General features: G+C 34.1%; 1 protein-coding gene across 1 annotated transcript in view; it reads right to left on the bottom strand.

Annotated features, from left to right (window-relative positions):
* Positions 1–13,447, bottom strand: part of LOC149065537 (uncharacterized) — a 112,351-nt gene that overhangs the window by 20,010 nt on the left and 78,894 nt on the right. The window contains exons 30-33 of the mRNA XM_089254063.1: positions 8,032–8,124; positions 7,877–7,936; positions 7,232–7,332; positions 2,661–2,724 (exon numbers count right to left, since the gene is read on the bottom strand). Of these exons, the coding sequence (XP_089110189.1) occupies positions 2,661–2,724; positions 7,232–7,332; positions 7,877–7,936; positions 8,032–8,124 (318 nt within the window). The remainder of the gene's footprint in view (positions 1–2,660; positions 2,725–7,231; positions 7,333–7,876; positions 7,937–8,031; positions 8,125–13,447) is intronic.

Genomic DNA, 13,447 nt, shown 5'->3' with positions numbered 1-13,447 from the left:
ATCTTCAAGAAAGTCATTTTGAAGGTAAGTCATTTCTTTCTGGTTTTCCCTGTCCTCAATGTGAATCTTGAATAAGAATTAAACAAAACTTTTTTTTTTCCTGCTAATAATTTGCAGATGTAAACTTTGCTAGTTTGAAAAAAAAATGCATCATATAGTCCACAGCAGTATATAACTCACATGAGAAAATTTCATTTATCAATCTCTCTAAAGGAGGGGAGTCTTGTTCAACACGATTTTGTGGAGAAAATGTCAATTTTCATACTGCCATCTATCCCATCTATAAATACTTAAAAAATGTAAGTTTTGTAAATGAATTTTTAATTTAATTATAACTAATCAAACCTCTCTCAGGAAAAAAAAAGCTGTAGATAAGATGCGGTGGTTTATCCACACTCTAAATCCAACTCTTCATACAGCTTTGATCCACACTAAGAAATTCATTTCTGACGTTTTGTTTTTATTTCAACGTAATTTTTCTTAAAAGTATAATCCACAGATTATATGCAACAGAATAGAGTAGGTTAATTGGGATTTCCATCAAAATAAGGAAATAAAGTAGTACCTCACATATTCAACACAAAGGGGGCGGTGGCAAATCCATTTCGAATAAGAGAAATTTCAGGTATGTATCTCTTTATATTTGAAATGAAATTGTTTGAAGCTGATAAAATATAGAATTAAATGTATGTTATGGTGAATGTGTTGAATTGGTAAAGCATATCGGTAATGCATCAATCGTCTCCGTAAGTTTGATAAATTTTGCAACATTTATCACTTTTACAGGTGATTGTGCATAATCCTTTTAGACCATGTATGCACAAATGTGCGGGTTTCTTTTTTTCACTTTAGATATTCTTTTTTTAACCTCGGGGATGTTCAGCCCAAACTTCAAGAGAATTTGGCATTATCACTGAAGTTAAAGCGAAAGTCCCTGAGGTTAAAGAAATAATCTATAGAGAGAAAAAACAACCTCATCCCTAGGGCCAATTTTGAGGAAAACTTGATAATTCAATTAATATAATTGCTTATAAAATATTAACTAATATCACATCATATTATTTTTTTCATGCGGTAAACTAGTCAAAAATCCTGTCGCTAATTTCAATCGAAGAATTGTAACAGTCTTATTTGATAGGTGGTGCAAGGGGTTCTGAATCATTGATGTCTTTTTCACATGTAATATAATACTGTTGTACTGTATAATTGTTTTCAATATTTTCTAGAAGGCATATTTTTTCTGATAAAAATTTTATTTTTACCCGTTGATTGGTTATGGACAAGTGCTTATAAGAAAGGCACCATTTTTTCATTGGAAAAAGTTTACAAAATATGGATGCTTAGAGTCTGAGAATGATTTATGATAATAGCTATTTAAGTTAAGAGGTGCTGCCTAGGCCCTCTTTCATTTTGCAGTAGGGCTATGATATTGTTGGGACAGCAGTAGGGATACAAGTTTTTTTGGATAAATATTCAAAAGTTTGTTCGAGTTCTGTAGAACAGCCTCATTATCATCAAGGGTTCCGTGAGAAACTTTAGGTTGGAAACCCCTGACATAGAGAACAGATATAGGTATATAAAAATGGGCAGTCCAGAGGCAGGGCCATCTTATGACCATCATGGGCCCCCGGGCCAAATGATTTTTTTGCGGCCCTACCTGGCAAATTTTCGACAAATTCAACCAATTCTCATTTTTCTGAGGCCCCTATTCTCTTGAGGTGCCCGGGTGGGCCCATGCATTAAGACGGCACTGTCCAGAGGAATGGAACATTCCAGAACTGGAACAGTACCACACTAGTGATTCTTCTATTATGGTGTTGGCTGAAAGGCACATTTGTCGGAGGATGAACAAGGAATCCAAATTCTTGAACTGGGGGATTCGATTAAAGAAAAGAAAGTCAACTGGAAAAATTTTGATAGAGTGAAAAAAAATCCTTAACAAAAAAGAGAAAAAGGCCCAATTTATTTTTTCAGAAACCAGCTTCTCTAGAAACAGGCGGCACTTTTTGGAAGTGCAAGAAAGGAGGTGTGTTGAGATGAATTAAGTATTGAATATCAGAGTTGAATAGCATTTAAACACTGAAAAGTATTGTATTTACAATACATATTTTATATACACATTTATCCACTCACGCTTTCCTTTCGAAATAATTTCAATGTGCAAAAATTTTCGAAAGTAAAGCACATAATAAATCTGTCATAAAAAATGCCACCCATGTAATCATGCCACCCTAGGTGGCTGCCTCCTTGCCTCATGTCTGGCACCAGCCCTGCCTGATGCCATCCTCCCCCTATGATCATTAGTCTTCAACCAGACCATGCTTGATTACTGGTCCATGGATTAAGATGGCCCTGGTTCTAAGAGTAAATTTGCTGAGATTTTGAAAGCCGTCAGAATTTTCTAACAATATTTCACTTAAAAGATTTTGTCTTCACATGATTTTCTTTTCAGAGCTCTCTGCGGTCTTCTTAGCCAGCTGTCATGGATCCCCTTTCATTTGATTTTCACCCGTGGTCCCCAGAATGTCCCAGGACCATACCAGGGGTCATTCAATTTTCTTTTAAGTACATCAATTTGGTTTCAGTTTTGGCCTTTGCTAAATAAAATGAATGTTAAAATACCATAAAAATGCAGGAAGCAATGCAGAAAAAATACAAACTTTTGTTTTTTCCCGATGACCAACAGCTTTTCTGCTCCAAGGTAAAACATATTTCAACAAAAATCTGTACGAAAAAAAATAGATTATAAATATTATTTCTCTCAAATAAATTATTTTACTTATCTACATCCTTGGATGATTTTGCATTACAATTTCATGCATTTTGGCTTTTAAAATATGAATGAGGCCATTCAAGTATTACGTCAGAAATTTTTCAGCCCTCCTCCCTTGTCAGCAAAATTTCGTCATCTCTGCTCCCTTATACATCCTATCACATATCGATGGGATCAGAGACTGTACACAGGGAGGGGTAATAGGAGGGCTCCTGCCTTCCCCCCCCCAAACTATCAAAAAAAATGTTTTTTTTAAATGCAAAAACATTTTTTAAAAAAGTTAAAATTTCAAAAGAAAATACATTTATATGTTATTAAAATCAATTTCTGTTAATTTCAATACTTTTCCAAGGCTAAGAACTCACAATTTTCTTTTAAAAAATTCATTGTGACCATCCCCTAAGCCATATAATGATAAAGCCTTGGCCCGTGGACCAAATGTGACCCAGGCGTTATCTGATGTGGCCGCCTGCCCCTCTCAAACCTAATTTTGTAAAAATGAACTAAGCTGCATGTTTATAGATTGCTTAAGTGACCCGTGGCACAATTCCAGAGCATTTAAGCAGCCTGTGTCTCATTTTCAGATCATTCAAGTAGGCCTGTGGCACATTCACAGATCACTGTGATCCGCGACACAGTTCCAGAACACTTACGCGATCCATGGCACATTTAGAAATCCCTTGAGTGACAGTTGACACAGTTTTAGAGCACTTAAGTGACCCCCCAGTGCAGCTGTACATCACTCAAGTTACCCCTGACACATTCCCAGATTACTTAAGTGATCCACAGCATAATTACGGATCACTTGAATGATGCGTGGCACAGTTGGAGAGTACTTAAGCGCCCTAAACACATTTCTAGATCACTTGAAGGATCCACAAAACATTTAGAGATCACTAAAGTGGCTCTCTAGGAGGTATCAATAGGGAGATTGTTAGTTCAAGTGGCCACAAACCACAGTTCAGGATGTCATTAAGAATATTTCATATTTTTATAAAGGTTGGTTGATGAAGTAAGCATCATCTAAACTCCCTCTTCCCCCCTAGTCATCAAAAGTCAGCAAATTGGAAACACCTCCCCCATCAATGCTGACGTAATACTTGAATGATCCCAATGTGTGTGCGTGTATGTAAGTTGTTTTTTTCCTCCGAAAATTTTATGCAGTTTCTTTCTTTATTGTCCCAGATAATTTCTCTTACAAGTCCTTGAAATGAGCAGAGAATGAAACAAAATGCAGGACATCACATATTTATTCCACAGAACAGGTACAAACGTTAAAAACAGGATGTCGGGAAATTTCTGCTCTAGTTCAGGTTCTGTGGCACCACCAGTCTAAGAATTAAGGGTCCAAAAACTACCTGAAAAATTGGTTGCACTCAATCTGTCTACTGTTTCAATTACAGTTTATAATAAATGCATTATTATCCAGGTTAAATTGATTTCAAACCCAAAATAAAGTATTTGAGATCCATTAGGTCAATTCCAGGGCCACCATTAACAGATGCAGAGCCAGAAGAGAAAATTATCTGTAGGGATCCTTCGAGTTGTGAATAATTCTCTTTTATCTGAGTTAATTCCCACATATGCGGGATGTATGTCAATTTGATGAAATATCAAAAAATATGTATGTAAAATAAATAGCCATGGTTGTTTGCAGTGTATTTGTGGTGGTGTAAAAACAAAATCAAACAACATGGGTCCCCGGAGCTGTGGCAAGATATTTTAACGGGGAGATCGGCTGGCATTCGCACCTCAATGTTGGGAACCACAGAAAACCAACTTCAGCCAACCACCACTGTGGCGACAGTGGGGTTTGAACCCAGGCCATCGCGATGAGAATCCATCACTATGACCACTCGACCACCACAGTGGCTGCTTCTTAGTACTGCAATGTTTGAATGAAACCACCTAAAATGTTCATAATATTCTAAGACTTCTGAAGATGGCCCTATATGACATCAGTAATAACTTAACCCTTTAAGTGGTTTTTAAAATTTTCCTGATCCGCATTATAACTGCTACATTGGAAGTAAAAACGTGTTAAGAACCCTAAATATTTTGGGGTGACCGAAATTAAGCCAATCAAGTTTGACAAGATATCTCAGGATTGCCACTACAAGGGTTGACACATTAATACCAATTCAACTTTATCATCTTCATCCTGACCGTGTAAAATACTTTCTGTTATCTCTTCTTGGCTTAGAAATAATATGTGATAATTTGGATTACCATTATCATTGTATAGCCACTATTCAATGTCTTTTCTGGTAAAATCATCTCATATGCTCTTGATAACAGTGTTGAACTCGGACGCCTCAAAACCTTTTGCATTGTTTTATAGTTGTGTATCATGCACACACAAATATTTTGTACATTACTTAAAAAAGGGTTAATTTTCCTTTTCCTTTTAGTCCAAAAGTCCTGCTTCAATCTCCTTCCATGCATGATTTAAAATTGTACACTTGATGCTTTATTCGTGTAAATTTCTTAATGCTCTGACTCATTTCGTGTCTCACGACTCATCTTTGTTTTTTATCTAATCTTTGAAAAACGAAGTATTTCTTACACAAACTAGTTGCATTTGTGCAACTGATGGGATGCTACCACGTTAGAGGCATTAATGTTTTTAAAAGTAAAAACATAACAATAATACAACATTCATTTAAGATATTATTTGAGGAAAGCAAAATAAAAAAAACAACCTTCCAATAACAAAAATTTTAAGTCCATAGTAATTCAGATTTGTTAAAGTGAAGGCTCACAATAAATAAAGTTGATGTGTAACTAAAATTTTTGGTTCTGTCAAAAACCAATAGCGCAAATTTTAATAGCTTAACACAAATAGATTTGTTGGACGACAAATAGATTAACCTATTTTAAATGCTTAGAAGTGGCATTTAAATAGAGTGTGTGTAAAGAGTACCCATAATACCATTGTCATAGGTAAACTTACTGCTTTACCCAAGAAGAAGGGGGATATTAGAAGAGAGGCAAGTAGAAGAGGATAACGAGATATCTAGGAGACAAAATTTCTTGATGCATTTATCAAAAGTGAACAAGCAAAATTATATCATAAAGATTTGAATTTTAGTGAAGTACAGAGATACTAAAAGCACTTTAATTTTTAAGCACATTCAAAATGTAGAAGAGGCTTTTAGTTCTGACAAATTTGAGCCAAAAAGAGGGTAACTTAGAACAAGCAGCTCATTAATGCCAATAATCTCAAACTAACACCACAATAGTATGTTTTTTTAAGCTCTTTCAGATAAAACTTTAACTTTAAAAAAATGAAAAATGCTTTTACAGAAAAAAAATTCATTCTACTTTTTACTATTCATATTCAAAGATTCTCAGTTCTCTATAATGTATTGGATAACATAAAATTCAGTTAATGCGAAATAATTGCCCTGTTTTATTTGGGTTTGTAGTTATAATGTTTTATTGCATATAAAAAACCTAAAATTTAGGTGTATAACTGATAAAAAAATTTCCATACAGTCTCCACTAGTCTTTATGAACTCAAAAACACTTGCAACATTTACCATATGTACTTGTGCATAAGCTGACCCCCAAAAATTAGCACAATTTAGAGGGAGAAAAAATTTGTGCATTTTCTTGCAATAGAAGTTATAATGAAAGATGAATTCAAACTTTCTAAGTCATTTGTTCTTCCAATTCTCCAAGTTCTGCATCAAAAGCCAAGTCATCATACAGATGACCTCTTTGTTTTCATCTTCAACTGTGCCACCATTGTCATCTTCACTTTCAAAGAGGATTTTGTTTCCAATTTTGTCTACTGCATTACTGATACAACACTTTTTAAAGGATTGGATGATGACTTTGGAAGAAAAAAAATCCATGCCTTGTGAGAACCTACTAGCACACATTAGGCCAATGTCAGATTTCTTTAAGGCACCACTTTTTTGTTGTTCCTTTATCTTCCAAACTCATCCATTCGATTCATAAATTCTTTAAAAAATCTTTAAAAAACTTGTTGATGCTCCCAGCTAAGGGCTGTAAAATCGTTTTAGTCCACCAGATATCAAAGCGAGCGTCGTTTTCTATATTTTTGCTTTGGCTTTATCATTTGTTTTGTGGGGTTTGAACATAGCTAAAAAAATCACTCTAATGATTAGTGATGCCATCCAAAGTAGTCCAATGACATCACAGATCTTCACGCTAGTCATGCGGAGGGCATGCAGCTATATAATTTGGTAAAGGGGGGGGGGTCAAAGCTTTCTCCTCAAAAACTGACTGGTGTATAAGTTAAACTTCTCCCGAATTAAGGAAAAAATATTTCAACAAAAAAACTTGGCTTATAGAAGAGTATATACAGTAGATCAAAAAATCTACATTAATTAGTTTGGAAAAGATTTAAAGAAATGGCATATTGTTTGGGATCAAAGGAGTAATTTGTAAAATTTAGTGATGACTATATATATAGTAAAAAAATCTTACTTGGAAGGTCTACTCAAAGGAGTTTTCAAATTTTTGATGGCTTCATCGGTTGTAGTGGATTTTTTTTCTTTTGATAGTGCATTGGGTGAAGCAACCATATTCTGAAATTTGGTAGAATATGACTTAAAAATTGAGAATATTTTTTAAATGAATATCTACACAATTAAAATAAAGAAACAAAATAAATGGTGCAATTTTCATAGTTAAGTATATTATGAACATTTCCAACTATCTGTGTGCAACAGTAACTATAATTTTAGTACAGGAAGTTCTCCTTAGATGATTGGATATCTTTAAATGACTGTGTGAGCAATACAATGGGAGAAATATTTACTAAGAATATGGTGGGTTTGATTTTAATTTTATTTTCTTTTGTATTTATGCCAAGTAAAAAATGAATCCCCTCCCCTCTTGTTGAGAATAAAAATATAACATAACATCCGCCTTTATCAAAATCTTGAGTATGCTACTGAAAATACACCATAAATACATTTTTTTAAATAAAAACATTTGGTAAAATCAGCAAATAGTGGCTAAAATGTTTTTTTTCCTTCTTTGAAAGTTGACCCATAGATAACCCAATGTAATTCATGAAAGTTTTATGTAATTTTAAAATTGTAATATTAATATAAACGAACACATTACTTGAAGTATATTTATAAGTGTTTCTGGCTTCATTGCCCAGGATACAGAATATACATCAAACTGCAAAGAAGAAAATATTTTATCACTTTGAAAAACTTGTATCACTTTGAAAAACTTTATACATAATTCAAGATAACCATGTCATAGCTAAGTACCTCTTTCAAACATCTATGGCCATGTTTATGTAAAAAATCTTTGAAGAGTTCACCAGCTATACCTTTGTCATTTTTCAGCAATGAGTATGCAACCTAAAGAACATGAAATATTGTATTAAAAATTTATTTTAAAAAATTCTAATGAAAACAAGTGGAAAAATTATGGAAAAAAAATATTTTACCAATAAGTTAATGACAAATTCCATAATTACAATATACGTTATCATCAAAAAATATTCCATCGGTGAAATTGTATTGAATTTCAGATATCGAACATATATATAGATTCAGATATCAAACGAACACAGCTCCATCAAACTTCAAATTTCTACATACCCTAATATATATTTTTATCTGTATGATGAATGCAACCTTTTTGATGAAATTTGTAAAATAGAAGAAAGTTTTGAAAACAGTTTAGTGACAGTTAGTTTATTTTCAAACCTGGTTTCATCAGGAAAATTTCAGTATAGATCATGAAGTATAAATTTAATTCCTGTACATGATTTATATATGTAAAAAAAAAACTGGAAATATTTTGAGGGAAAATGACAGCTGCTTTCTATGTGAACCAAGAAAATAATTATGAATTTTAGACATGATTCATGCCACATCAGAAACTTAAAATGTGATAAAAACTAAATGCTGGAGAACAAGATGAATCTAGTTCAACATTGTGGATAGATGCTTCATTATGAATTTGCATATAGAATAAATTTCTTTATTTTCTACTGCAAACAATGCTTCTTCACATGAAAAGAAAAAAACTGATTTCAAGCTAGACCATCATAGTCCAGAATTTGACTTTCATATAAGTATGACGATTTACAAGTAATGATTATAATACATCACTGATTTCAAAATTATCATTTTGAAGCAGTTGAAACATAGATTTTATATTAACTATATAGAGGTGAACATTTTGCTTTTATTCATATCCTTTTCCAAATTTAATGTCAAGGAATTATGCAATTCCATGGTTCATGAATTAATTCTATTTTATTCTTCTCCACACAGCTGCTTTGACAGCTTATAACTCTATCAAGTACCCATGGATTATTCTTCCTTACCAGTTTTATATAAATTCCTTCCGAATTCAAATTTTTTGCCATATTCATAAATTGTTTAGCTATGCATTTAAATTCCCTGTTAAAGTCTTCAGATTGCTTACAGATTTTTTTGTGTGTGAGTATTTTCTTTCCAAATATATCTTTTGCACTGTCCAGTCAGTTCCTCACATCCAGATGTTATGTTATGTATGTCATATGCAAACTTAAATGTAGCTAAGGGATAGTCAATATAGACCAGAGCTGAACAAATCACAAAGAAATCCAAGTGCCAGAAAAAATTTTACCCAGAGAAGAGAAAAAATTATTTCTACAAATAATGTATTAGTTATTCTAATTTTTTTAATAACAAATAAATTAATAAAACACCTAATTATTAATGGCATTAGTTAATAAACTTTGAATATTAATACTTTCTTATCAATTATTAAATAGTTCTAAATGTATTTAAATTGCTCATATCTTTACAATAACCAAATCCCAGGCTATTCCTGGTATTAAGCACTCCAATTCCTGCTTTCCCAGGATTGGGAAAAACCTGGGAAACATTAATCACTAATTAACACTTTCAGAGGCCAAGTTGTACAAAATACCGATGTTATTAGACACCTTTGAAAAAACAGAAACTGGAGAGAAATTTAAAAATGTGGTCAAAACCTGATTTGACAAATTGGAAGAAATCGAAAATTTTATTAGTTAAATCGAGGAAATCTTTAAATCGTGGTAGAATTGATCAGGAGAATAAACACACTCGAAACTGCAAATTTTAAAAGCTACTTACTTTATGGGTTGTTGTTAGAATGTATTTCTGACAACAATTAAAAAAAATTCATAAACTTAAGAATAAAGTCAGAATGCAGGAAAAAATGGCTTGATAGAAGTTTGTTTGATACATCCAACATTATAAAATTCTGTTGAAATTGTCATTCGCTACTCAAAAATGTTTTTTTCTCAGATATGACCTGCCATTCTTTACTTGTCAAGACAGCACAAACTTGAAGAAAAGTTTAAGCATGCTGACCGCACAATTTATGGTATAATTTTATGGTATTGATGTTACACAAATTGCTAAAGCCTTCCTACATACATTCCGAATGGCTTTATTGTCTCCTTTACTCAAAAGAAACAGATTCCTGTTCCCCAATTTTTTCGTTTGTCTCTAAAGAAGGGCTGAAAGTCAATTAATGAGAAGCCAAATCCTCGAATTTTGTTTTTGGTTGGCGAGAAATGAGAAAAAATAATTTTAAATAACTCAAAAGATATTCATCATATCAAGGTTTTTAATTCATTAAATTTGGGGTTTGACACATATTTTTGCCATAATTTCAGAAAAAAATTAGTTAAATCAAGGAATTCATTGAATTGGAGTCCGACTGTATGTTGAAGGTGATTTTGAGCAAAATATAATAATGTATTATTGTATTTTTATCACAAAAATTAGAAACTTTGCCTGGTTTTAATTTACACAAAAATTGCCACGTTTTCGAGACAAATAAAATTCAATTAGTCGAATGGTCGACGTATTTCGACTCTTCAATGGAGAGCCGTCATCAGGACCTTGTGGTCAGAATTCACCCAAATGAGTCGTGGAGGGGTGATGTTTACGCTTGGTCGTCCGAAGAGTTCGCCTTTGTATTTTCTGCATCCGAGTGGTCTTTGGATGCGAATTGGGGAACCATCCGTTGCAAAGTGTTGAAAATTTTGTCTCGACTGAGGTTAATAAAGCCTGTCCAAGCTGACAAAATAGGTAGCGTATTTCTTCCATCATTAACGAGGAAATTCTGGCATGTTCTGATGAAGAATCCCTCGAGAAAATTCAGTTCAGAATTGTTTGTTGCTTTTTTAAAAACAAACACTTCATCAAAATCAAAATTATGTGAACGTTGCCAACAGTGTTGGGCAATAGCCGAACTATCCGTCTGTACCTTCTCAACATGCTTTCGGTGTTCGAGAACTCGAATATTTAGATTTCTCCTAGTTTGGCCAATATACCCATTATCGCAATTCTTGCATGGGATAAAGCATCCATCCCCCTACTCGGACGCAGCAAATACAAAAGCAAACTCTTCAGACGACCAGATGTAAACATCACCCCTCCACGACTCATTCGTGTGAATTCTGACCACAAGGTCCTGATGACGGCTCTCCATTGAAGATCCGAAACGTGTCGACCGTTCGACCAATTGATTTTTATTTGTCTTGAAAACGTGGCTATTACTGTAGTGATTGCAAAATCTCTGCAAAAATATTGTTATAGAGGGATTTATCATAGTTAAAGGAAATTGTTGTATCAAAAGGAGTTTAACATTAGTCTCTAGGCACTTACAAACAAGATTTGGGAAAAATATGAATGCAGAAGAATTTATCACTATACACTCAGTGGCCAAAAAATTAGGAACACCCCCTCACTCAAACTTCGACTTGTGTGCGCTGATGTAATAAACCCGATTTGCTGATAAAAAGCTTCCTCCTGGTCAGAAGCACCAGTTAACTTTGCAATTTGCCTGTTCATGGGGAAAATAAGAGATTTGAGTGACTTTGAACTGGGCATGATTGTGGTAGGCAGAAGGGGTGGTTCCAGTATCTCCCAAGCCACTATGTAACAAATTATTTCCAATGTTTACTGGCACCATGTTGTATCATGCTGGGATGGCCTTGACAGTGATGTTTCACGTTAGAACGGCTTTGTAACTGTTGCAACAATTAAGTTGTAACTGTTTATATCAAGTAGGTCTTGGTCATTCTAAGCTTTAGGAAATGCAAATAAGGTGGTGGGGCAAACAACAAAACTAGAAAAAATAATGAAGTTCAATCTGCAAGACAAAAAATTATCACTCACTGACCTTCACGCTATTATTTTCAAGCAAAACCTTCATGAGACAACTTGGTCAGCCGACCCTCAAAGCTATATCTCTTGGTTGCTAGCTGGTTATGGCAAGCATGTTTTGCAGATGAGTTTCAATTTAATAAAACATAAAATAAAAAGTAAATTTGAAAAAATCAATAGGTCTTCACGAGTTAGTAGCTACAAATGGAAGAGAGGAAAATTTCTGACAACACCTAGCTTTATAGGCTTGGTTACAGCGCCACTACCTCATTTGCATTTCCTAAAACTCAGAATGACCAAGACCTACTTGATGGCAACAGTTTTATAACTTTATGCAGTCAAAGCCGTTCTAACATGAAACATTACGCTCAAGGCTGTTCCAGCATAATGAACATGGCACCAGTAAACATCAGAAATAACAATGTTACAGCTAACCTTCTTGGCTTTGCTCATACAACAGTATATCGAATCTTCAAAGAATGGCAACTAAGCCAAAAAGTTTAAGCGGAAAGCAGAATAGTGGGCGGAAATCACTTGTGAATGGAAGAGGTGCCAGGCAACTGAAAGTGGCAAACCATTGTTTGGGAACCAAGGTATAATAAAAGTAGACATTTCCAAATTCATTGTTGCTGGACAGTTTTTTGACTCTATCAGGCCCAACTATTGACTCTATTTGTCCAATTCTGATGAACTTTTAAAGTAGCTTATTGTTCAAGTTAGGGCTTGTTTGATATGTATAAAAAATTTGGCAATTGGCAATGAAATTATAGCTTTGTATAGAGAGAGAAAAAAAAACACACACACACACACGTCTATTGGTTGATTTGTTATTAATTTGATATTTATTCTTTGGAGATGCGGGCTTTGCATGACATCATATTGTACTCGATAGGATAATGGAGTTCAAAGAAATCCTTGAACAAAAGAAGTATCTAAAAACAAAACCAGAATTCCGTAGTTTTTCATGATTTGCCATAATTCCGTATTTTTTTATAGAAATCCATAGAAACTACATAAATTCTGTAATAGTTGGCAAGTATGCACATAACAACTGTTCAAGCAGGTGGTGGCGGAATTGCTGTCTGGGGAACATTTTCCTGCTATACTCTTGGTCCTTTACTTTCATTGGAAACATCTGTCAATGTTGACGCCTACCTCCACATTGTTGCTGACCATATGCACCTGTTTATGGCCATAATGTTTCCTGATGATGATAGCTATATTTCCAGCAGGACAATGCTCCCTCCCACAGGGCTGGAATTATCTCAGATTGGTTTGACGAACATGATTCAGCATTTCAATTGCTTCAATGGCCACCTCAGTCACCCGATCTGCTGCCAGATCGGCTGCCATTTTGTTAGCATGGGCTAATATTCCTCTTGAATGGATTCAGAAACTTTTAGAGTCCATGCCAAGGAGAATATCTGCTGTCATCAAAGTCAGAGGGGATCCCACATGATATTAGTGGTGAGTAGCAGGGTGTTCCTAATTTTTTGGCCACTGGGTCTATATCGAGTATTGT

Source organism: Pholcus phalangioides, unplaced genomic scaffold (assembly GCF_987345545.1).
Source record: "Pholcus phalangioides strain wild (caught in Gottingen) unplaced genomic scaffold, Ppha-v1.0 ptg000039l_1, whole genome shotgun sequence".
NCBI lineage: Eukaryota > Metazoa > Arthropoda > Arachnida > Araneae > Pholcidae > Pholcus > Pholcus phalangioides.
Note: the sequence above shows the minus strand (reverse complement) of the source record. Positions and strands in the feature narration are given on the sequence as shown.